General features: G+C 44.8%; 1 protein-coding gene across 5 annotated transcripts in view; it reads right to left on the reverse strand.

Annotated features, from left to right (window-relative positions):
- Positions 1 to 26451, reverse strand: part of ADGRD1 (adhesion G protein-coupled receptor D1) — a 110987-nt gene that overhangs the window by 23271 nt on the left and 61265 nt on the right. For all 5 annotated transcript variants that reach the window (XM_086856477.1, XM_023937191.2, XM_086856478.1 and 2 more), the window contains 6 exons: positions 14459 to 14562; positions 11921 to 12032; positions 8884 to 9037; positions 5950 to 6016; positions 4949 to 5015; positions 872 to 963 (listed from right to left, as the gene is read on the reverse strand). In XM_086856477.1, coding sequence (XP_086712603.1) covers positions 872 to 963; positions 4949 to 5015; positions 5950 to 6016; positions 8884 to 9037; positions 11921 to 12032; positions 14459 to 14562 — 596 coding nt within the window. The remainder of the gene's footprint in view (positions 1 to 871; positions 964 to 4948; positions 5016 to 5949; positions 6017 to 8883; positions 9038 to 11920; positions 12033 to 14458; positions 14563 to 26451) is intronic.

Raw genomic sequence — 26451 nt, forward strand, 5'->3', positions numbered from 1 at the left:
TCATACATATACATACAATAACCTGTGCCCCAGAAACATTAAATACAAGCCATCAGCACATTTCTATTCTATCTAAATTCCAAATTCTTTTATTTATATACTGTGTCATTTCTCTATTTAGGAGACACAAATTAAACATCTTAATTTAGCCTCGATATATTAAATTATCTTCTTAGCTACACTCATGTAATCTCTCTATATATTTCAGAAATCAGAATTTGTCCTTGTATATTCAGAGGTAGCTTTGTGTCTGCCTTACATTTTCCCCTCCAGACTTGCCAGTGCTATTTTAAAATGATTAACTCTCAGAGGCCAGCACCCCAAGAGGCTCAAGGCACTATAAAATAAAGATCTGCTGGAATTTAGGCACACATTTAAATCCAGTCTAAGTCTGTGTGCCTTGCAGTGTCAAGAGAGCCTAAAAGATAAGCATATGCCTAAATATTATACTGAGCCTAAATATTATACTGAGCTGGGGCTAGAAACAAGGCCTGTCCTTAGAAGGAGCAGAAGAGTTGCAATAAGCCAGTACAGATTAATGAAGCTCTGTGAAATTCAGCTTTTGACTACAGCAGGAAGAGGAAAGTCTCCATTAATGAAAGGGAAAATAATGAATCAGCAAGTGCTGGAGACTGTAATAGGCAGGGAAGCACTTCAGCTCCTGCTGAAGCACAGGTTTCACCCTGTGCAGCATTCAGCTTTATTTAAATATGATTTATTTTAGTGGTGAACTGGCTGCATTGGAGTGGAGGATACCTTTAACAGTATTTGCTTTTTACTGAAGAGGAATGATGTCAGTGCTCTGGGAGAAGGCCACGGTGTAACATTGCCCGTGTGAGATTGCTGTTATCACTCAATGAGAGAAACTTACTTGAAGGCATTAGCATCTCCATGGACCTTGTAGTTGTCTGCACTGATTCTGGAGATGACTCTTGTGACAGCAATGAGAATGCCAATATTGACCTGGAGGAGGAAAAGGAGGAACAAGACTCAGTCAGGAAAGCAAGCTGTGGCTGAGTCTGAGGTGCAGGATGCCCTGGAGGGTGTTGTACAATCACAACAGGAAACAGAAGCTTTCTGTGTTGTCTTTGTTTGGCAGAAGGGGTTTGCAGGGTTGGACTGGTGTAGCTTGCCCGGTGCCAATGATTTCCACCCCCACAGTGGGAAGCTGTTGCTTTTTCCTTCAGGAGCACCCAGCCTGGGTCTGTGCACTGCCTCACAGCCAAGGTGCTCAGGATCCCCAGGACACAAATAAATACCCTGGCTGTAAATAAATACCCTGCCAGCCAACAAATGACAGAAAATTCCTGCAGGAACTTCCTCAGCCAGGGCACGTGGCTGCGTTCTCTTTGGTTTTGTGCTCCACGTGCACACTTCAGAGAGCACCTTTCCTGCCACACCTCAGGGGTACAGCTCCTGCTTCTTACCAAAGCCTGCTTACAGTTTAGCTACACCACTACTTTAAAGGAGAAACGAGAAAAATATGTTAAATCTGAACTCTTCCCTTCAAAGGCTCCACTCTTTTTGATGTCAGGTCCAGCAGAAACATCAATAAAATGAAAAGAATTCCCGACAGAAAAGTAGGAAATCTTGAAAAGACTAAGACTGAAAATGTTCAACAAAAGAAAGTTTGTGCTGGAGTCACAGGTGAAGGAAGAGGGAAATCTTAAAGGAAATGTGGCAAAGACTGTCTTGCTGTGCAGAGACCTTGGGTTTAAAGAAAAAAAAAAGGTAGACAATGGGAAGGTGAAAGACATATTTTCCCCTTCCTGTCCAAAGTTGCACAAAGCATCAAGAACAAGGGCAGAACAAAACTATCCTAAACTACAGAGCAAAAAGAAAGAGAAGACTTCAAAAAAGTACTGTTCCTCAGTTAAAACTCAATAATAATCCTCTGCTTTGACATAAATATTCTAACTCTGAGGATGAGGGCAAATTAAAGGTGTTTAAATTTTATTATAATGATTTCCTAGGGTTTTTTTTCAAATCTTCTGATCCCTTTTTGAATTTTAGGTTTCTAAGGGCAGATCATCATCTGCTGTAGAATCAGAGCATATCTGTAATAGTTTGTTTTTGCCATGGCTCTTGAGTTTATTCAAAGGATATCCCATGGAACTGCCAGCTCCTCAATAACAAGTGTACTTGTTGTTCAATCAGTTTTACAGAGATAAGAGGTGAAATTCAATGGTCTTGGGATCACTTTCCCTATTTCTACCAAATCATATTTTGTAAATAACTTCTATAAATCCTTTGAGGTGGTAATGAGCATTTTTGAGAAAACCATTTCTGTGCTATACCCAGAACCCTGCAAACTCTCACCCGAACTGGACCACCAGGAAAATAACAATTTACAGGGAAACAAAAGAGGGGCCTTGCCCCTGCAGCCCAGTATCTCCTCCTCATCCCATCTGCAGCTCTGCCTGTGTGCCCTGCACACAGATGCTTTCCACAGAGTTCCCTTAACTCTGCCCTAGCTGTGGAGCACAGCGAGGCAGCAGATGGCTGCTAACAAACAAAGCCTTCTGCCACAAGTTTTAATGTCTTGTGTCAGAAATTCAGGTGCTTTTCAAGTTGGGATTTTTTTCCACTGAAGACACGACCCAGGGCAACTTGGGCTGGGCTTAGTTTGGATTGCAAATTAATTGTGAGGACTTTTTGTGAAGCTGCTTTAAGAGGATGATATAGAGCCTTGTGTGCTGTGTGCTGTGGATTTAATCTTAAAACCTTGAGATGTAGGTAGAAGCCAAAAGACCTACATCTAGAAGGAACTCTTTCCTTCATCACATCCCTTGCCTCCAACCCCAAGGAAAGAGCATATTTGGTATGGGATTCTGTACAGGGCTGGGAGGTTCTGTGAATTACTGCCTGGAAAAGATGTGTGAGTGTTTCCCCAGTAACACTCCCTCCAGCTCATTCTGCTTTAGGCTCCGTGGGGTCTGGGTTGCCTGTGGGGCTGGGGCAGGATAAAAGGGGACGGGGTCTGCCTTGTCTCTGGGGAGTGGGAGTTGAAAGGAACAATCCCCATTTCCCTCACAGCATAATCCTTTTTCTTGGCAGAGACACTGTGGATCCAACTAGTCAAAAACTGCTTTTTGAGAAGTATTTTCTCAGACTTAAATGCTAGTTTATGCAACTGGTGGCTAATTTGTACTGAAAGAACACAGGCACAGTGTTTAGCCCTGTTATTTCCCTATGGGCACTAACACATTTTTCAGCTGGAATATCCAATGCCCAGAGAGGTAATTTGTCAGCTCACTCGCTGCTATTCTGGGCAGAGCTGGGCTTAGACTATTTAACAAATTGCTCTACGTGCATCAGCCTTGTGAGCTCACTCTTTCTGAAAGTATTTGTATCCCTACAAGAACATGATCTGAGCTGCACAAATGTTATCTGTCATGAGTTAGAGCCAGACAATTCAACCCTTTCTGCCAAGCAGCTGCACATGCCAATTGTTGGAGGCTGTGCTTGCTCAGGTGACTGAGCATTTCACTACCTGGTGTGTTCTGGCCACCACCACCCTGGGGCAGCAGCCTGGAGAGGTTTGGTGTTACTGACTGCACCTCATTTCCTCCTCTGGTGCTGATCAATGGCCAGAAAGCAAGTGCTAACGTGAGGAGGGGACATATGAATATTAGATTATTTTAATTGCTCTCCAATCATCAATATCTACATACCTTTGAATTTAAACTCACATGCAGAAGTCCAGGGTGTACCTTCTGCTTGCCAAATAGTTACAGAGGTATGCAATGTTAAACACTAGTTGTATAAATATATAGTTATATATATATATAACTATATGTATAACATATATATATATATATATATTCCTTCCTTTAGCTTGTAAACAGGATTTGTGGGGGTTTTCTGTGTGATGAAATCTGGGCAAGTTTCTCTGTGCTATTTCTTTAATGTCCATGCCTCTGAAAATCTACATGAAGCTTTAAATGTAACCTGGTTTCACGGATCAGTGAGTCTATTGCATCTTCAGGCGTTGAATCTGACACCACGGCCTGCAGAAAACACTGTAGGTTACCTGGTCAATAAAAGTATCAGAGGCAGAGCTGAGGAGGTGCTGCTCTCACACAGGTCTCTGCAAGCACTCCTGACTCCTGGAGTAATCGCTGTGGTGTAGCTACAACTGACTGCAATTTAATGTGTGAGCATCGTGAGCTGCTGTGGAGTGTTCGTGTGCCAGAGCTGGAGCTGTGACCCTGCCCCCTCCCCTGGAAAGGGGCAGCTCATTAGAGCTGGCACAGGGGCTGTGACAGCCCCTGAGCCCAGAAAACTCACCTGAACATTCCTGAGCAGCCAACCTGCGCCCAGAAAACTCAAATGAACAGCCCAGAGCAGCCAACCTGCCCTACCTGAGCCCTACAAACTCACCTGAACATCCCTGCCCTGCCCAACCTGAGCCCTGCAAACCAGGGGACAAAATCAGATTTGTGAGCACTGCAGGGACAGGGGTGTGGGGCAGGCTGGTGCCTCCCCCAGCCCCTGAAGGGTGACAGTCACACCCTGTTCCAACACAGCCTCTGCTCTGGTCACCATCTCCCCTGGGGACACTCCACAGCTTCAAACAGCAGCGGGGTGGAATTGGGGTTTCATCTTTCACCGGTGTGAAACATGAAATGGTCTTTGGGGCTGTTTCTGAGAACTGCCAAAACCCCCAGGAGCACTTGGTATCACATAGCAGGGCTGTCCCACTGTTTTATGTCCTATCTTTCTCTTTGAATAATGAAATTAACAGTGTGAGAATTAATATTCATGAACTAATGCATGCCCATGCACAACACAAAAATTGGGAGCAGGAATCAAGAATTTCTGGAGCATTCAGGAGTGCTGTTTCACTGGGCTGGCACAAGGTGTGAGCCCAGGCCCTGAGCCAGTCCTGCAGTGTGGCTGGCACGGAGGAGCCACGAGGAGCAGCGGCTGCTGTGGTTGTACCTACCAGAATTACAAACATCGCTGGTGCCACAAAAGCCCAGATTGCTCCATTCTCCAGAGAGAGCCAGCAGCTGCAGGGGAAGATCAGAGTTGGTTTGGAGGAAACACACAGTCATTTAATTAGTTATGTTACTAATTTAAAATCACCCCAACTTCTAAAACAACTAAGAGAGAGTGCAAAAAGACTGATGAATTTTGAAAGCGAGAGAGGGAACGGCACATCAGGAAAAAGCTCCTTTTCCCCTCACACTCCTGGTGGATTTGTCACACAGTGACACCTCTCTGCCCCAGCCCACCTTCACAGGAGTGCAAAGAAGGGGAGGAGGAGGTGTTTTGTTTGCAATTTGTTGTTCTGGTATCCTCGGCCACAGGCAGCCATTTCAACTCTGGAGCACTGTGAAATCTCTCATTGGAGTGAATTTGTCTCACTGCAGCCAGAGACAAACCAAAGCCCTCCCTGCCTCTCCTGCTGGGGAGGGGGCTGGCAAACACAGTCAGCCTCACTGGCCCTTCTTCCAGCCCTGAAGAGATGAACCAGTTTACTGTGAACTTATTTAGGATTAAATCCTATGGTGTTCTTTTAGATAAATTTGCTCTTCTTTTCACAAATTAGAAAGGAAATTAATTTTCAAAGTTTTGGACATTATCCATTCCAGATTTCAGGTGTGCAGCTGCAGTTTTCTTCAGAAGATTGAACATCTTTAATCAACAATTACTCTCATCTCAGTGCAGATTTTCTCCCTGGGCAGGGAGCTCACTGAGGAGCTCTTCAGTGAAAAGCAGGAAAAACATCTCAGGAGCTCTTTGTGCATCATCTCTGTGAAAACCAGGCTTGGGGCTTCTATGTTTAACAACATATCCACACAAGTCATCCTTTAGCAGACTCTCCCCCCTGCTCCCCAGGAGGATCTTGCAGCACCACAGCCCAGTTCACGCATTTACAAATTTCCTCCACACTGGATTTTCATCCTTCCTGCACCGGCAGGGAGGGTTTTTCATACTCACTTGCCACTTTCTCCATAGCTGTCCAGGGACGAGGTTGCAGAAATGACACAGATCAGCAGTGGGCAGCCTGCAGGAAGGCAGATGCAGTATTAAGAATAAAAGTACATCTTCCAGTAAGCCCTGCAAGTTCTGCTAAATTTTCTATAAACAGAATAGCTCAGAGTCATTTTCAAATTAAGTCTAACTTGACATCCAGCGTGTTTTAATCAACTGATGTCAGACAAACAAAATGAGTTTTTAATAGAGTACTAGTTTAAATGTTAACCTGAATCAGTGCTAATTCCTTGGGATCACAGTCCTCTTTAAGCCTGGCTTTGGTTTATGGGCTCTCTGCCTCTTGCTGCCCAAGCAGTGACAATGTGAAGCAATGGCAGCCTCATTTTAACCACTTTCCCTCAGGGAAGTGCACTTTTGCTCAAGAATTCAGAACATCTTAGACAGGAGAGCAGAGTTTCTCTCAGGGTGCATGAAGAGCAGGCGAGAGGACAAGAGTGGTGACATTTGGTTATCCAGAGCATCACACCCAGCAGCAAGAGACAGAAGCAAACTCAGAGTGTCCCAGGTGCCCACTCAAGGCTGATTTTAACATAAATATGTCATAGGTCTGCAAGATTATTACACAGAGGCAATTCTGCTCCTGATCCACAGGAATTACACACAGACAATTCTGCTCCTGATCCACAGGAATTACACAAATACACAGAGGCAGCTCTGTCCTGGTGTCAGGAGCTGCTCTGGTCCCAGCACTGCCAGGTCCTGGCTCTTCATTCCAGGCCAGGAGCTGGAGTTTATTGCCAGCAGTTCCAAATACAGTAAAACCCAGCCCTTCAAATATTAAATGATTGCCTGTTAATTCCTGTGTGATTTAATAAAATGTGACAGTTTGAGCTTTTATCATCTTACAGAATTTAATAAACAGGTCCCAGACAGAGTATTAGACATGATAGCTTAAAGTTTCAATTTTCTTTTTAATTCTTTAAGTTTTCTGCATGAGGGTTTTAAAAAATTCTCTGACAGGCAATTTCTGCTTAATTTACTATAATTCTCACAAATTGCGTAAAGTTTTCCAGTACTGGCAGAAATATCATTTTTGGAAGAAATATTTTCATTCTTTAATAACTGCAGCTAGAAGCACATTTATAAATATTTATATATTGATATGAATATATATTTATAAATATGGGATATACTCAGTAGTTAAGAAGCATTGTATTTTGAAAGTTTCTGTGTCTTCTATACATGAAAAAAACCCAAAGAATAAAAGAAAGCCCAAAAAACCAGGCTGTAGAAACTCTGTGATAGACAATTAAAAGTAATTTTAGGACATCAATTCTGAAAGGCTAAATATGTCATTTATTGAGAAAGATGAAGCATTAGAACAAATGAAAGTGTATTTCCTTCCAATGATGAAAAGATCTACTTTGCTTGGTGGGGATGAGTATATTCTCATTTATATTGAGGAAGTTCATTTTCTATGATTTTCTTCTGCTGTGTTGTATCAGATCTGGGCAGAAGTCAAGGACTACATCAACTAACAGCAAATAATGGAATTTATGTCTTTTGACAGCTCAGAACGAAGTCTTCACTCTGTGAGAGTTTCTAAAGGAGGGGAAACTGTCTGAAATGGGAAAACATCCAGTATCACAAACTCTGCCACCAGCATCCTACAAACAGTGGCACAAAACCTTTGCTACAACCACCTCTGCCCGATGTGCTGAATCACCAGGGCAAAGAAACAGTTTTGGGGATTTTTTTACCCAATCAATCAGATGTCTGGTGTGCTCCTGTGTCTGCTAAATCACTGCCATTTTACAGCCAATAAACCTTGCAGAAAATGGCACATGGATGTGCTATTCCTGCACCTGTCACACAGGGAGGGCAAAGGACAGAACCTTCCAGCTGCAGTGATCCCCCAGCCTGGGCACCCATTTCCCCAGGGGACTGTGGCCCTTAGGCACAGCTGCTAAGAACGTTTTTAAATGAATGAGGAAAGACACACAAAATAAAAAAGACATACTAAAAAAAAGGACAAGTAGGTAGCTCCTGAAATACATGTATGTTTCACAGCATTACTATCACCCAGATCTGTGTGGTGCCAAATAAGTATTAAATATTTCAATTGTGACTGCAGCAGGCCTGTGTTATGGATATAATTGTTCTTGCTGTATCTCCCAATGAATTTGGAGGGGAGGAGAGATAATGCATATTTTAACATATTTTGAAACTGTCTGTAATTGCATGAATATTCCTTTTCTACTTTTTCCCACCTGTTCTTTGACTCAGCGTGTGAGGCTCCCTCTCCTTCCGAGTGTGGAGCTTTGTTGGGCACCACTGCTGCTCCCAGGGCTTTTCCCTGCTCTCAGTGCTGGCTCTCCAAATATGCCCACGGATTATGTTTCATGATTGCTCCTAGAAAGGCTTGAACTGTTGTCTGAGACACTCCCGTGCCACAGAACCACTTCTCCATCCCAGTAATGATATTGGGGTTCTGGGCACTCTGCTGCTCGAAGGATTTCAAGGCACAAAGCACCAGCCAATGAAGTGTTGTGACATTTCTGTGCTGCTGTGCCCATTTTTCATGCATGACTTTGCAGAATCCACATAGACCAAGCCACGGGTGTGTGTTAGAGCCAAAAAAAGAACACAGCAGTGTAGAGAGCCTTCCCTCCCACAGTCCTGCTGCTGGTTTGGGAATGAAGGGTCTGGTCTGGCCTGGCCTGGGGAGGTTGTGGCATTCCCTGCAGTGGAACTGGGCTCAAGGACTGCGTGTTTTGAATTCAAATTGCAGTCAGAAAAATTAAACATTTTCTCATCCAACGGACCTGCTCTCAGTAAGGCAAACTGTGATCACAAGATGACAATTTCAAATATGCTCTGAATATAATCTTGTCCTATAGTGAGGAGACTTAAAATAAGCAGCTACTAAATGCTTACCCCATCCAATTCCATAATAATATAAGTGCTTGCTTTCTTCTGACCCAAATACTTTGATCACCATGCTGTAAAGATGAAATCCTTCCACCAGCATCCACGCAAATGCACTCAGGAAGAAAAAATGAAGGAGAATGGCCAATATCTTGCAAGGCAGCTAAATAAAGAGTAAAAATGAATACATTAGCTCTTTGTGACACAGTCCCATTGGTTTTCTTTTTTTTTTTTTTAATTTCCATAGACTTTTACAGGCTAAATGCTAAATCTCTAAGTAAAACTGTCTTAAAGAGAAAGCAATAGACAATTTCATTTTTCTCCTGCATTTTCATACAGCTTCAGAGTAACAAATCCTCTTACCTTTAAAAAAAAAATAAAAATAAAAACCCCCTAGCATTGCCCAACATGATGCACCACCAGTAGGAACCAGTTCTGCCTCAGATGGCAATGGTGAATTCCCTTTGCTGAGCTAAGCTGTGCTGTGCTGGCATTTTATTCTTTATGTTGGTGATTTGGGATTTTGTACTCCAATGAAAATTAAAATGCTGGGACTTGGTGTATAATGAAAATTGAGGCTTTCCTGTGCAGACTCACTTGGACTAGCACAAGGACTTTCTAATGCAAATCCAATGGGACCACATGTATTCAAAAGCAATAAATTTGGGGTTAATTCGTGTAAGTGAGGTCTGTGTGTGGTTTAGTATTTCACAAAGTTCACTGACATATTATTAAACTAGATTAGCTTATTGACAAAAGCTGTAAAAGCCTTTCCAGTTAATTTTATCATAAGGCTATAAAATCCATTTTAATGCCTTTTGATTTCTACCAGAAGATTAGTCCACAAAAATATAAATGCAACATAAAGCTGACTTACAGGCTAGTTCTGTCAAATGGATCATTTCCAACTTTTGAGTAGCCAAACAATATGAATCACAAAGCAGCAGAAAAACAGCACACAGTGAAGTAGCAGGAGGTTGGTCTGTGTATAATTTTGTATAATACCTAGTTGCAGATTTGTACATAAAATCCAAAGCAAAGTCGCTGCTCGTTCTGGTGGATTTTTGCCTTAATTGTTGCCTAAGAAGTTACTCTTATATGGCAAAATTGCCTTCTATAAAAGCACTGAGAAGCTGAGCCTTTCCAGGCTAAACCCAGGCGTGTCTCTCTTGCAGCACCATGTGAAACACCCTCCTTCTAGCAGAATACTTGTAAAAAGGCAGATCTTGTTCCTGCTACTCCTAGAGCTGACAACTCTCTAGTTGTGAAATAGAAAAAGCAGCCCAGCCAGCAGCAAGGTCTGTCCTGTTACCATTGATGAGAAAGTAAAGTAGGCTTTCAGAAAGGCCTCCCAGAAAATATTTATCTTTTTTTTTTATTTATTGAGGACAGTCTTAAAACAGAGAGGTAATTTTATAGATATATCACAAACAAAAGCAGCTCATTCACCTCTCCACTTGGAAGCTTCCAGCAATGCCAAGCAGGAGTAATGAGTGAGAAAGAGATAAAAACCCTGATCCAGAGCTGCAGATAGTAGAGACATTGGATTTTCTGGTGCTGTAAAAACCCCAGTGCTGGCTAACACCTTGTGCTTCCATTTCCATTTTCCTGTTTCTAAATAATATTTCCATTTCCCCCACAAACACCCTCAGGTGTCTGGAATGTTTTAATAACCTAAAGAACTGTGGATGCAAATCCTGTGATATAAAACAGGTCCTGCTTTCTGGTGCTCCTGTCCCAGTTTCACCAGAGTAGCTTCAGAATAGGTTTAAGAGAAAATCTGCAGCTATTAAACTGCAGCTTGAGCCTGTGTGAGTTTCTCAAGCCTCGCTAAACGAGCAGGACCCCTGAGAGTGCCCAAGATGCTGCAGATGTGGGTGATGCTGGGACTGGTCCCTGCAGAACACAGGTTCTGCCTCCATCCAAGCCAAACCACAAACACAAAGCTCTTTCACACGGGCTGAAGGTGATGCTGGCCTTGCTAAGGTGCAAAGAGGCTTTCACACACCACCTGAAGTGACTCAGCTGAACTGGATGAAAATTTGGGATGGATGGAAAGGAAAAACCTGTGAGAATATGACACACTGCTACGCTGAGTGAACCTCCTATCGCCCTCAAGCCCTTTCTACAGGGTTTTAGCTCTCTACTTAGAGAGGATTATTTCCATGCCTGGTTTCTACTGTCTTCAGTTTTGTCTTTTGCTACTCTCCAATGTCTTCATTTCACTTTTCTTCTAAACTATCCCCTCTCATTTTCTCCCTTGCAGATTGCATGACTCATTCAGGACCCACCTGAATGTTAAACAGCAAAAGAATATGAATTTAGTTTTCCAAAGTGCTTTTAGATCCTCAGGTAATGACTGCCTTGCAAACCAGGCATTACAGTTATTTAAAAACTTAGCAGAAATTCAAGGGACCCCATTGGAGCTGAATATAAATTTAGGTAACTGTTGTATTGCAAAATGAACAATGTTCAAACCACATATTTACTTTTACTGAGAAAGAACACCCCCACCAGCCCCCCAATAACAGAGACCACTGGCTGCTTCTGAAAAACAATGTGGAGCAACAGCTGGTCACAAAAACAGCCAAGTTTTTACCAGCACAAACACAGAGCACCCTGAGAGTTTATTGTAAAATCAGGTTTTGTTTCTGCTCTTCAGGTGGAACTTTTGACCAAAGACCTTACATTACTTAAAGTTGCATTTTTTAAATTAACATTGGAAAGAAATTGGTTTTACTGGTATAAATTTATATATTTATAAATACATTTACTGTATATATTTAATATATAAATATATTTACGGTGTATATTTACTGGTGATACTGTTACCTCAGCCTATCTGTCCTAATCTCAGCCAGCAGTTTTAGGTGCCAGTTTTAATGGTTTAGATCCTGGTATTCCTGAGGAATTCCCCCTGCAGTAGGAGGGCATTTTTTTGGCTAAGGCACGTTCAAAGCAGATCTCACATGGAGGAAAGGCTCCTGTGTGCAGGTGCAGCCATTCCAGGCTGTTCCCAGAAGAGCATCCCCGCTTTGGGACGTACCGTGGCGGGGCTGAGCTGGAAGCTGGTGAGCAGCAGCAGCTGGGCCAGCAGCACGGCGCAGGACAGGTTGGCGTGGATGTGGTAGCGCTGGTTGCGGATGGTGCTGACAGACCTGCGGGACACGGCAACGCTCAGAGCCACGAACCCGGCCCTGATTCTCCAGCCAGCTGAAAATCTGCCTTTGGCTTCTGCTGGGGATCCCGTGCCTGCTTTGGGCTCTCCTTGCACCAGCCTGGGGTGGGAGCTGCCTGCTTCCCTCGCTGTCTGCGGCTGTCCTGGAGGCAGCAGCAGCTGGATCTGCACCTGAGCAGCTCCATGAGCAGTGACAGAACATCAACAAAGGCTCTGATCCCCAAGGGTGCTGTGATGCCAAGGAGGGCACAGCCACTCCTCACTGAATGGCACTGCCCAGCCCACACTGTGCCACAGTTCCTGCCTTTATTTTGTTGCTATTTTCCTGTATGGGAAACAAGGGAATGTAAAAGACATTGGTTCCGATTCTGATTTATACAAATACAACTTCTGAGCGCAGCAACGATAGCTCCATACACAGATGGGCAGTGCCTGTCTCGGCAGGGACCTGGCTGTGGTTTCAACATCATTTCAACATATTTCTCTCGTTTTTCAAAAACCAGCTGGAAACCTGACAAGAACAGGCTTTCCTGGAAGTCTGCTGACCTCGTGTTTCTGTTCTCATCCAGAAATAGGAAACAGAAAACAAAAACATTGATCTGAACATCTCAGGCCTTGCCTTTAATTCTGTTCTCTTTAAAAAACAGGCAGTCCTGGTGATAACACGCTCCTGCTCAATGCACCCTGCCTGCTGCACTGCCCCATGTGAAGGGAATGAACAGGGAGATGACAAGAAGCTCCAAGGTCCAAAAAGGAACTCAAAGGATGCTCTGCCTGGTGCCAATGGATTTCTAATGAGGAGCTCCATGTGTCACACACTGGGCAGTGTCACCTGGGAGGGGAGCAGGGCTCACTGGGAAGGGGCTGCCATGGGTTAGGGTTAGGAAGGGGCTGCCATGGCCGGGACATGGGGTAGTGAAGAACACCACACTGCAAAATTCCACTTCAGCTGCTTAATGAGACCCTGCTCTCCAGTGAAAATAGAATCAAATGATTTAAAACTGGCAGTTTGAAGGATGCTGTATGTAGGTGGTGTGCTCAACCCTGTGACAGTCAGCTGGCTCCAAGCTCTCTTCTGAGTCCTGTTTGCCTCCAGCTCCTTGAGGAGTTTTCAGCCCTGCTGCAGCAACACCTCCTCCTTTTGCTCCTTTTTCCTTTCTAAACACTCTAACATCCAATTTTGCACTCAGACTAAAATGGAGCAGATCATTCCCCTTAGCCTAAACATGCCACCAGCACAATGCCAGACAGGCAGATGTTGGACTTATTTAGAGTGGGTTTTGCCACACATTATGGTCTTAATCCAAGTATGACCAGAACCGATCTCAAAACTTGGAAATAATGTGGGGTCTGGACAAAAACAAGCATTGCAATCAGTTTAGTGAGATTCAACAAGTCCTTTCCCCTAGAAAGTGGCCTCTTAACAGGATGTCCAAAATACATGCTCAGGCTTAGAAAACAAAAATCGAGCTCTTAAGTGGGAATGGTTGAGTGTGTGAAAGGAGACAAGAACCCCACTCCTTGCTGCACAACCTTGGACAAGTTGCTCCACCCTTAGTCAGGTTTTCTGTTTGTTATTTAGACACAAACCTTTATGAAAGCCTTTTTCCAGAAATGTTTGCATCAAACCCAGCTGGGCCAGAAAATCATTTGTCACTGCTGGAACATAAACAGAATGAAGGCCATGGGGCAGAAACCTTCCCAGCACAGAGAACCCTCACAGGGCTGCCCTGCTCTGGGCAGGAGATGCAGAGGTTTTGAACCAGGAGCCCTGGGGTGAATTTCACACTGCTAACAGTGTCCTTCATCCCACTGCAGCAGCACAGAAAACCAGCCTGATGCAGAACAGCCAGACACTTGACCATAAAAGTGGCTTGTATGAGGTAATTGTGTACAAGTTGTGTGAAACAAAAGCCAGGCAGCCAATGCTGGCTGAGACTTCCTTACTGGGCATTCCTCTCTAAACCCTCTGCCCTACAGACAGGAGAGTGGAAGAGCAGCAAGTGCTGTCTGTGTGCTCCAAGCAACACAAGGATCTGGGGAGGGAGAAGGGTCCTGCAGCCCCTGCCCACGTTCTGCTGCAGTCCAGACCCAGACCTCCTACAAACCTCTGCAGGGTTCCTGAGCTATGGCAAAGCATGGACAGCTTAAAAAAACCCCTGACAATCTCTCATGAGATGGAAACAGCTTGCTATATAAAATCCATCCCATTTCAGGAAATGAAAGTAATTTAGAAATAACCAACCAAGTGTTACAAATACACGTGCAGAATCTAATTAAGGAAGGCTGTAGAATTAATAGCCTTTGTTTTATCCTGAGTACCTGAAGGGATCCTACCCAGTGGCCTGAAATGCTCTGCTTGCCTTTGTGCCAGCTCTCAGCAGGTGTGAGGTTAAAATTACTCACGACAGCACAGCGAATGTGACCAGGGTGATCGTCAGGCAGAGGATGGACAGAGCACAGCCGATGTAAGTGATGGAGGACAGGGCCACCTGGTGTTCTCTCGTCAGCTGCACAGAAAGGAAAAGGCACACGAGAGCTGTTAGTGGTGTCTCACATGCAGAGCTGCTCAGCCCTGCTCACTGTGCCCCTGCAGGGCCCAGGGCCAGGGAAACGTGGAGCCAGCTCCATCATCAGCCCTGGTTTGTACCAAACACAGCTCCATCATCAGCCCTGCTCTGTACCAAACACAGCTCCATCATCAGCCCTGGTTTGTACCAAACACAGCTCCATCATCAGCCCTGCTCTGTACCAAACACAGCTCCATCATCAGCCCTGGTTTGTACCAAACACAGCTCCATCATCAGCCCTGGTTTGTACCAAACACAGCCCCAGCTCCATCCACAGCCCTGGTTTGTACCAAACACAGCCCCAGCTCCATCATCAGCCCTGGTTTGTACCAAACACAGCCCCAGCTCCAGCCTCAGCCCTGGTTTGTACCAAACACAGCCCCAGCTCCAGCCTCAGCCCTGGTTTGTACCAAACACAGCCCCAGCTCCAGCCTCAGCCCTGGTTTGTACCAAACACAGCTCCATCATCAGCCCTGCTCTGTACCAAACACAGCTCCATCATCAGCCCTGGTTTGTACCAAACACAGCCCCAGCTCCATCACCAGCCCTGGTTTGTACCAAACACAGCCCTGGTTTGTACCAAACACAGCTCCATCATCAGCCCTGGTTTGTACCAAACCCCTCTCCAGACCCAGCCTCAGCCCTGTTTTGGGCCAGGTTCCTGCTGCAGCTCTGCAGTGCCCAGGGCTCAGCCGCAGCACAGCCAGGGCTGCTCACAGGGCTGGGCTGATCAATCAATCAATCAATCAATGGTCAATCACAGCCTCTGACAGCAGGAGAAGGGGCAAACCCATCAGTGAACAGGCCAGCAGCCGTCAGTGGCAGCCCCTCAGTTGTTTTGGACAAGGGGCCGTGTCTGTGGCGCTGCTGGAGCAGCTGAGCTCACATCAGCACAACAGAGAGCCCCAGCAGGGACCCAGCCCGAGCAGCAGCAGGGAAAACCTCTTGTCTCAGCCTCTGCTTTTATCTACAGGCTTCTTTTGTAGAGGTCATTCCATTTTTATGAACATTTGAACTGTAACCCCACGGTGCTCTGCAGGATCTGTGTAAAACCTGGACAGAGTCAATGCGAGAGGGACCCTGTGGTTTGGGCACTCATCTGAAATTAATCAGAGTGTGTTTTAATTTTCCATGCAAGCTCTCATAAAAGAATGACAAAAAAGCCACACCCAACAAAGGGAGCCAGGCAGAATTAATATGTAATAAGTAGAACAGAGCTAGGCAGGAAAAAGCTTTCTCATCCTCAAAGAATTTTCAAACATTTTTTCTGACTTGGTTTTGGATAGACTTGACATTCTCATAAACTGAAGGAAAAAAAAATTGGTCAATCAAAGAGTTTTAATTTTGATGTTTGAAATACTGTGTTTCTATTTCAGTGTCGATTCACTATTAATTAAATTCCAAGCTGAAAACGCACTCAAAGTGTTTATTATAAAAAAATATGAAAAGAAATTATATCGTTTCCAAAGCTTTTTTACAGTGACTTTATCTAATAAAAACTAGTCCCTTCACATATGTTTGGGATTTTCTATTATTTTCCACACACAATAAAATTTCCCACCCAAATGAAGTATTTCATTAGAGATTATCAAACCAAAGCAGTTCTACCAATAAACTGCCCATTAAAATTCCTCTTAAAGGGGAGAAATAATGTGCCATGTGGTTATGGGTTATGTTGTAAATGCAGAGAAGAAGGTGTATGTAGATTTTTCCTGTCATTCTCTGCCAGCTGTGGCAGCTCTGCTGTGGTGAGTTCAGTGAGGAGAGCTCGTGACTCCCCCAGCAGCGAGAGCCACCGAGGGATGCAGCAGCACCGACAGACAACTGTTGCTATGGTGTTGCTGTTCCTAGGAAATATGATGCAGCTCTTGAGTATTTTTTCTTTTTCAGCCAAAGACACATTTCTTTTCCCTGACTGGACAGCCTCAATTACAGAAACAAAAGAGTTCTCTGCACTGGAACAGCTTAAAAGCTCCAGATAATTCCTACAAAAGAGATCCTATTGTCCCTCATCCCCCAGAGAAGCCATGCACAGGCATTATTCACAGAATATTCCTGAAATAGAATAATCTGTGTGGTAAATGGAGCAGTTTAGAAGTGATTTCCTCATCAGGTCTATTCATGTCCAAAATGCATGGACCGTATTTCCTGATTTGTCCTGCAGACACCCTTTTCCCTGGCTACAGGTGGCTCACAGTTCACCAGAAGGAGGAGGGGAGCTGAGGAAGTTTTCAGATGTAAAGTCACTCTGAAACCAGTATTTCTCAGTAGTTCAAGGCTCTCTTTCACTGCTTTCACTCCCAGAGCCCTTCAGCCAGCAAATGTTCCCTGGAGAGTTTCCCTGCTCAGGGAAGGTTCAGATTTACCGGGGGCTATCGTGGTGTTTGCCTTGGCAGAGCTCTCAGCAGCGTGGTGTGCCTTACATCACACACAAATACACAAAATACCGAGGAGCAAACCAGTGCAATGGGCAAAAATCCCAAAATCCCAGAATCCCAGAACCACAGAATCCCAGAATGAGTTGGAGGGGACCTCAGAGCCCTCCAGCCCCACCTGCCATGGGGACACCTTTCCCTGTCCCAGGTGCTCCAGCCCCAATGTCCAGCCTGGCCTTGGGCACTGCCAGGGATCCAGGGACAGCCCCAGCTGCTCTGGGAATTGTGCCAGGGCCTCACCTCCCTGACAGGGAAGGATTTCATCCCAATATCTACTCTAAACCTCCCCTGCCTCAGTTTGAAGCTGTTCCCCTTTTCCTGGCACTACATGCTCTTGTAAACAGTTTGTCTCTGATTCCTTTAGATGCTGAAGGTCACAATTAGGTCAGCCTGAAGTCCTCTCTTTTCCAGGCTGAACAAACCCACTTCTTTCCATGTGGGAAATGTGCTCCATCCCCCAAAAATCAAACTGTTTGGCTTTTTTTCCCATAGTAATCCAAAAGAAGATGATGATCACACAGATATTTTTTCCCCTCTAATTTCTTTGATATCACGTTTCTAAGAAAGTCTCTCTCTGGGTTTTAGTTCAGTCTTTCTCCAGAAACCCCTGCAGGGCAAGACAAAATGTGAATCAAGTCCTCACAAGTGAGCCTCTATTACTTTGAAATGAAAAAGGGGAAAAAAAAATCTCTTTACAACAAAATGTAGAAGATTCACTGAAAGCTGAAATAACCTACACAGGTCCCTGCATCTGTGAGCTGGAAATTGCTCTTGCTCTGGTGAACACAACCAAAGTCTGATGAGGCTTTAAGGATGATGCTCCTGAATCAATTCTCACATCAGTCTGGCAGCAGCTTTTTCAGCAGCAGCACCGCTGCAGCTCAGCCCCTGCTGCTGCGAGGGGCAGAGCTTTGGGCAGGGGTGGTTTTGGAGGAGCCACTGAAGCTGTTCCCAGGGGAGCAGCTGGGCTGGGGGTGCAGGAGGGGGTGAAAGCAGGATGAGAAAGGCAGGGGAAAGAACACAGGACAAAAAAGGCTTGGAATGATTTCCAGGCTGTGCAGCCTCATTTCAGGGCTGTGGTGAGGGAGGGAAAAGAACACGGATTTAAAGCCACCAGAGCTCCACAAACCTCTCACAAGCCAGCTGTCAGCACATCTGGATGTGGTGGGTTCTCATATCAAGGGATAACAAGGAGCAGTTTGTTAGAAATACCTGGGCTGTCAAAGTATTGAGCCTCATTAATTAAGAAACTGTTTCAATAAATTGCAATGCTCTGATAAGGGCTGATTTTACCTTACCTCAGCTTGTCTTCTTGGAAGTTTACAGACTTCCTGCATGATGTGGAATATAAAACTGTAATTTGGCATGTCCTTGTTATCAGCACAAAAACTCTAATCAAGCTATAATGTTATTATTAAAGAAAAAAAGCACTGAAAGTACCAAATAAAACATTGAGCAATCTGTGAAGTAGTCCCATGAGCCTGATTCTCACACTTGTCCCAGTCTACATTAAATTATTCTTCTAAAATGTTTTGTTTCTTTGGGTTTATATGGTCATTCTTTTACCCAGAAGAGCCAGGGTATGAGCTCATGCAGTCATGAGTGTCACAGTCAGCAGCACTAAGAGACAGATCTTTCTCAGTTTCAGCTTTGACAAGGTGAAATCAAAAACTTCTACCTGATATAAAACTCCCACCCTTCCAGCCTGGGGTGTAACAGCCCTTCCCTTGAGTGCTGCCAAGCCCTGGGGTTCCAGCAGACCCAGCCAGCTGTGGCACCACAGCCCCAAGTCCTTCCCTGTTCTCCCTCCTGAAAAAAGTCACTGCACTGCTTAACACTTTTCTTTTGGAAACCCACAGCAAGTGGGTGGCCTGAGATACCGTCCTGGAAAGACACCAGTTCAGGCTCCAAGGATGTATTTTTCATTTATAATGATGTTCATAGCAAAAAAAAAAAACCCAACAAAAAAAAGAAAGAGTGATATCTAACCATCTAACCCCTGTGTTTATAAATAACTGCATGGAAGATAAAAATATATTATTATAATGAGATGGTACTTTTCATCTCTGGAGTAGCTGGGAAAGGTCATTCAGGCTGAAAGACTTACTCAGAGGCTCTACAGGAAGAATTGTTTGTGTCTAGAAGAGAAAACCTCCTTATTTATGTGAAGTTGATGAGTGGCCAGGCACAGGAGCACAGCAGCCCCGGTTATCAAAGCTCTGGTTTGTATTTTACTCCCTGGTTCAGCCTAGGACGGGACACGTTTGCATGTGCTCCGTGCCATGGAACCACAGCTCCTGCTCACTGCTGGAAATGCCATTCTGCCCCCAGCCCAAACATCAGAGAGAGATTTCCATGTCCCTTCGGGCCAGCTTTGCCTCTCACAGGGACATTCCCACCCTTGCAGGGAAGGTTTTTCCCTGTTTGTTGATCTGCCAGGGGCTGCCCAGCACTGGAATCCACCCTGAAACCCTTCTGCAAAGTCTGGACATCCTCCCATGAGACCCCTCCTGGGGGGGAGGATCAATTAGGGCTCAGCCAAATCTACTGAAATTGTACCTTTAAAATGTAATCTGAATCCAATTAAGAAAAGGATGAATAATTAACTTTGGCAGTCTGAGCGTCTCAGAGACATTAAAACGCTGGGTTTGGCTGATGAAGCTAATGGTTTTAATTGCCTCCAGAAAGGCTGCTGAAATTCAATTTCAGTCCAGAGAGGCCTTTATTTATATATTAAATAATAATAACAACAATACAAATCTCTGTTTTCCTTCAGCTTGCCAAGCACTTTGTTAGGTACAGAACATTCAATTTTTTTTAAATTAACATCTGTGATGAGTTCAGGAGGCTCAATCTACTCCCTGAGAACACAGGATTGATTTTGGTGGGGCCATGCTTAGTGGCACTGTACAATCACAGAGAAGCCTAATTTGATGCACAAACTTCTTTTCTCAAGCCACAATGCATCAGGAACTGTGAATTTAAAGAAAAAAAGGCCTCTGAGAGTCAGGCTTCACAATGCAATCATCTTTATCAGCCATTTCCAGCAGAATTGTTTTTGAATTCCCCTTCTCTATTAACTCCACAGCTCCCAGCAATCTGCAACCAAGAGCTGCAGAGGGGGCCTTTAAAGGTACATTTTCCTCCAGCCAGCCCAGCCTGGTGGTGATTATTTAAAACTTTTCAGTGTGACTCAAAAACTACAGAATTTTCCAAATATCTCTGCCAAGATATTAATTAGCATTTTTAAATGCCCACATCATTTTTTAAAGAAGTTCTGTCATCAAACAGCAGGGATTCTGCTCATTACAAATCCCCAGCAACAGGCTCTTCCTTCAAATGGAGCTGGAAGGAAGCAAGGCAGGGAGGAGGGACTCAAGTTGTGAAGGGGAATCAGATTATAGTGAAGTTTGGGAGCAGAAAAGCCAATATTTTCAAGTTCTTCTTGAATCTGTTAGTGCAACACAGAACAGGTTTTTTTCTGCCTTCCTTTCGAGTCTAAGGCTTGCAGTGTCTCAGGAAATGTTAAATGCTGTACTCACAGCAGATTATCCCTGTGAGACTCCAGGAGCTGCCTTTGCCCATCCACCCAGGGCTGGTGCATCTGTTCTCTGCCTTCTGTTCCAGCAGGAGCAGGCTCATCCTGTCTCCAATTAACAGCCAAAACTGGGTCCACTGGAGAGCACCACGAGAGGGATCAGACCCACCAGGGCTCCAGCAGGCTCAGAGACACAGAAATGCAGAATTGCCAGACTCTCAGATCTTTCAGAGCAGTTCAGGATAAATAAACACCCAACCCCAGTGAAATTCAATAAAAATGAGTGTGTCCACCTCCGCTTTCCTTTAGTTCCTAAAGGCCCACGTGGATTCAGAGCACAGAGAGACTCAGTTTAAAGAGAAAAGTGATGGATAAAGGTGCCCTGCTCATAACATTTTTATACTGCGCAGGGAAATCCTTTAGTCAGCAAGAAGTGGCTGCCAAGTGGTTCAGTGCTTTCATTTCCACCATGGAAAGGAGGTCAATGTTCCTTTGGTGAGTATTCTGATTAAAATAGACTATCATGCTTCTCAAACAAAGCAGTTCTTTTGACAATTATAGCCTCTTAAATATTTGTGCTTTTCCAAAATAAAAAGTCATTTTTTGTTCTCCTCTGCTGAGTGAAATTCAGTGACTGCCAAACAATTCTCTAAGGAATTTGCAGGGTTTGGTATCCTGCAGCACTAGCCCAACTTTTCCAGTTTAATTCCGTGGGATTAGGGACAAGCAGAAGTTCTCCTGTTCCCTCCCATCCAAAGCAGCAGAGCTGAGCTGGACAGGAGGGGATTAGCAAAGGAATGAAGGAGGCTCTGAGCTCAAAATCAAGAGTTGTGCTCCATTTTCAGGGAAGATGAGCACGGGCACAGCGAGGACACAGAAATGTGATGCCCAATCACTGTCAGCACATCAGGGAGAGGACAATTAGCACTGCCATGAACGGAGACACAGCACAGAAAGTTCCCAAAGCAGAGCTAGGATAAACACCCAGGCTGATTTATCTCTGCTCATCTGATGGCTGAGGGCTGTCTGAACTGTCTGTGGAGATCTCTGCAGTTACACAAACTGACAGTGGTAATAAACAAGGACCAAAAAAAATCACAATGCCTATCCAATTTTTAAATATGCAACACAAAAGAAAAATTACTGGACTAAGGCATTATTCTTTTTATGTTCCCAGCAATGAAAAGCATGCTGAGAAAAGTAATTATATTAAAATTACAAAGCAGCAGAAATTGGAGAGTGCCACATCATTTCCATTTCATTGTCCTATTAGAGTATGGAGCTGGCTGAAGACTTTAAGAAAAAAGCTGATGATTTCAGACTGCTGTTTTATTGCACCCAAAGTGCAGTGTTTGTTCAATAACTGCAATATTAGATTTAGGAAGCAATGCTCCAAACTGATAAATTACACACCTATCTCCCATATTTTTAATGCATTTTGCAATATTAGGACTTTTTCAAAGCAGCCTTTATAAACACAAATTGATGCACCTTTTTCTCAGTCAGCCATACATTATCAAAACTCTGCTATAAGACTGAAAAATAAAATAAAAACACATATATTGGCCCAAGGAAAGAAATTTGGGATGACTTTCTTTTTTGTAAATAGAAGCTCACAGATAAATACCCAAATCTTTTCAGAATCCTGGGCTCCCTAGAAATGCTCTGGGTTGTTTCTACAGTTCCAGATCAGACAGTTTTAAATATTTTCCCTGTATAAACACTTGTCTGCTTTCAAGCCCATTGCTGAGCTGTTTGAGCTGTATTGACTGATGATCTCCTCTGAATTGTGAGCAGGCTACAAATGGGATCAAAAACAAAAGCTTTTCTAGCTTTAGAAATGCAGGAAATGTGTTCAAAACCCCAAACAATTTCTACCACAGATCGTATAACACTATTGCTTAGCTGGAAATGTCCATCCACATGTGAACTTTATGGGAGTCATTTTTATACTCTCACAGTTGGAAAAGACAGCAGGAGGAAAAACAGGGCAAAAGAACAATTCAAGAGAATGGTCTAGGAGATATAAATATTTCAGTCATGTTCTGCACTGGTGTCTCAGGGGAGGGGGACCCAAGCTCGAGCTCCATTTTTCTGTGGGAGAAAATGATTCCTCTTTAAAGGGATTTTTGAACCCTGGGTCCCCAGGTGTCCACCATCCTTTTGCCGAGATGACATTTACGTGGCAGATGGTACAAATAGCCTGGCACGCTTTGTAGCTGTTGGATCACTATGAAAATAAAACCTGCCAGATGGCTGGCATGTTTCCTGGCAGGAGCAGAGGCCCCACTGACTGATGGGGGGGTAAAGCTGCCCAAAATGAAATAACAGCGTCTGAATTTTCTCTGAAGCACTTCTGAAGTGCAGCTCTCCCTGGGCTGGGCTCCTGCTGTCCAGGAAAGGAGATCCTGTCCCTGTCCCTGTCCCTGTCCCTGTCCCTCCTGTCCCTGTCCCTCCTGTCCCTGTCCCTCCTGTCCCTGTCCAGCACAGAGCACACGGCTGGGACCCCCAGCTCCAGGGGATGGGAGATGGGGATCCAGGGGATGGGAGATGGGGATCCAGGGGATGCTCCCAGCAGGGTCAGCCCAGCAGAGCCCCCCAGAGCCCTCCACAGGCAGCTCCTCGCCCTGGGCTGCTCCCCCTGGGCCCTCAGCAGGAACAGGCACAGACACATCCAAATAAAGGGCTTCTTCCTCTCCTTCTCCCAGCACAGTGCCTGGGCACCAGCAGCTCCCCAGGGCAGCTCCCCAGGGCAGGACAGCTCTGTGCTGCTGCTGCAGGAGATCCTGCAGCTCCCCAGGGCAGGACAGCTCTGTGCTGCTGCTGCAGGAGATCCTGCAGCTCCCCAGGGCAGGACAGCTCTGTGCTGCTGCTGCAGGAGATCCTGCAGCTCCCCAGGGCAGGACAGCTCTGTGCTGCTGCTGCAGGAGATCCTGCAGCTCCCCAGGGCAGGACAGCTCTGTGCTGCTGCTGCAGGAGATCCTGCAGCTCTGCTCTGTGGATCAAGGAGGGAGAAGGACAGGAATTCCCAAGGTGCTGCTGCAGCAATGGTTCCCTGTGAGGGATTTCTTTACCCTACCTCAGGTTCCCTGTCAGAAGGAGACTCTTGGTGAGAGCAATCTCTTGGTGTCTGCTCTGAGTGCCCAGGGTTTGCTCCTCAGTCTCACTGAGCTCATCAGAGCTGGCCAAAGAGTTCCCAGCTCAGTTCTGATCACCTGCTGACCTTAATTACATCCAGGACATTCCTAAATGCAATCAAGGCTTGAACATCTTCCTTCAGTGGCTTTCTGCTCATCTTCAGTCACACTTTACCTTCAAGCAACTTATTTGTTTAAAGCAGCTGATGACCACTAAATTCAAAATAAATCTCCAAAATTCAAAATAAATGTTAGAATTCTCAAGTGAAGAGCAACAAGATAAACAAATCTCAGAAAGTGAGAATCTGGGCCAGGTGTGCCACAGACATGGCAGCAGTGATAGAACACAAATATTAATCTCAGCATCCCATGAGGTGCAATTCCTCAGCAGGGAACAGGTCAGTGCCAGGCTGGCATCCAAGCACCACGTGGCTCTAAGGATTTCCAGGATGGTTATTTCATTCCTGAAATAAGCTTGTTACACCTGCTAATCCCTGCACCTCTGCAGGCACTAAACTGAGCTCAGCAGCAGTGAAGAACAAAGAACTCTTTGTGTTCTTCTTCCACAATCACCTTGGCTTCAGTGCCTTGAAGCTCCTGCTGAAACTAACACAAAACCTGCAGTGGTGTCCAACATTTGTAATCTGAGCTCAGTTTTAACTAAGTCACAGCATAAATTCTTGCCATGCTGGTGTAGAGCCCACAGATATCAGAGCAAAGATTCATTTTGTCACATTCAATATTCCAGAATTTCAATTTTTTCTTTGTGAGTAGTCTCTTTCAATTTCTTTCTCTGAATATTAGAATAAAAATGATTTTTCATCTCAGCAGATCTCAGCCTTTGAGATAACCTCTAGCTGGACTATAGTGGAACAGCAACTGAATCAATCTAGCTGGTTTTGAGTAAAGATCAAGAAGAAAAATGAAGAGCTCACAGCTTGTTCTCAAGAACTTTCTTGCATTTCTGCTCTCCCTAGAAATCAGACCCATCTGACAGTTTGTGCCATAAATGTCTAACAATTCACCAGCATCCCTCTTCTCAGTGTTTCAAGTGTTCAAGAGACAGCACCAGGAGATGCAAGACACCTTCAGTTTTGTCCCTATGAATGTGTCACTGAAACAAAGTGAAATCCATGTGGGACACTGCAGTTCCTCCCCAAGGCAGGTGCATAAAGCAGTGACACAGTTCTGCAGAGACAGAGAACACTGAGGATACAGAAATGCACAGAATGGAGAGAGCTGCTGGACACTGCAGCTGGGAAGAGCTGGAGCAGCTCCAGCAGGAGGGGAGGCGCTGGGGCAGGGCCACAGGAACGGACCCTGCTGAATTCTGCAGGTGGAAACAGCCAGACTGAACCGTGTCAAGGGACAGAGAGGAGCTAAACAAGCAGATTCTTGTTGGAATTCAGCATAACTGGGGATAAAATCACCCTCCTGTCCAAGGAGTTTCCAGGCAGGCTCAGCTCTGTGGCCATCAGCAGCGCCCAGCTCACCTGCCCAGGGGCTGCTGAGGAAGGTCCCTTTGGTGCTCAGAGACACCTTGGCTTGCTCTGAGCTCCCTGAGGATCCTGAGAGCTCCAGCTGGGAGCAGCAAACTCAGAATAACTCCAAAGTCTCATTAATGGGAAGTTTATGGCCCTTTTCCTTTGAGCAGAAAGAAAATCCACGTGCAGAGGAGCCGAGAGAGTGAGAGCACTCATCACACCGGGCTGCTCTGGACACTCACGGATTTCCTCCCCAGGGCTCTCCCTGGGGATGTTCTGCCATCAGCAGCACCCTGCTTTAAATGTTTTCATTGTTTTCTGTGCCTGTGCCTGCCTTTCTGCAGGGGCTGGCAGAACCATGCATGCCTGGTGCTGCTGTGGCTCTGACTGCTGCAGGAAAAGCTGCAGAGGTGCCCCTGGAGAGGGGCTGTGCCTCCTGCTGCTCCCCTGAGAGCTGCACTGCTCTCTCCACGGGGAGAACGGGAAATGACACTTCCCACAGGAGAAGGGAAATATGAAACACACAGAGAATTCCCATGAAAAATTAATTCCCTTTTTTTTTTTTTGGTACCAAAATACAGCTTTTGATGAAAAATTCTAGAGTTCATTCAGGCAGTTCATTTCCAATAACTTAATTCCATTTTTTTATGAAAAGCAGAGCCCTTTGGGTAAGAATCTATTTTTTTTCCCCAGAATCTAAAGAAAAATAAACATTCTGTCAAAAACAGTATTCATATAAAAAATTTGATCCATTTTAATTTATTTGGCCACAGATGCATTAGAGCTGTGTAAACAGAGCTGTTCAAACGTGGGCAATTGCATCCTCCCACCCTCTGCTACTTGTTTCATATTATCTGTGCACTTCCTTTGTGAAAAGAACATTAAAATACACAAAAGTTCAAGATCAGATATAACATCACTGCAACCATTCCTCAGAGCACTGACAGTCTGCTGTTCCAAGGGGTGATTTACACGGGCCCTTTGAACCCTGGCTCCTGGATTTCTGAACATGCTGAACAAACACAAGTACGTGCTCAAAATCCACAGCATTTTAACATTTACTGAAGAGGGTTCCAAGGACACCTGAGAGAAGTCTCCAATTGTCATGTTGGTTCAGTAGGATTTATTTAGCAAATGTTTTGGGATTTTTTGACATGAGCACAGTCTGCTGGCACAGCTCAACAGCCAGAAATTCTCTTTGCCTGACTTTTATCTTCATGCCAACTACACAATGA

The sequence above is a fragment of the Cyanistes caeruleus genome, chromosome 18 (assembly GCF_971803275.1).
Source record: "Cyanistes caeruleus chromosome 18, bCyaCae1.hap1.1, whole genome shotgun sequence".
Taxonomy (NCBI): Eukaryota; Metazoa; Chordata; class Aves; order Passeriformes; family Paridae; genus Cyanistes; species Cyanistes caeruleus.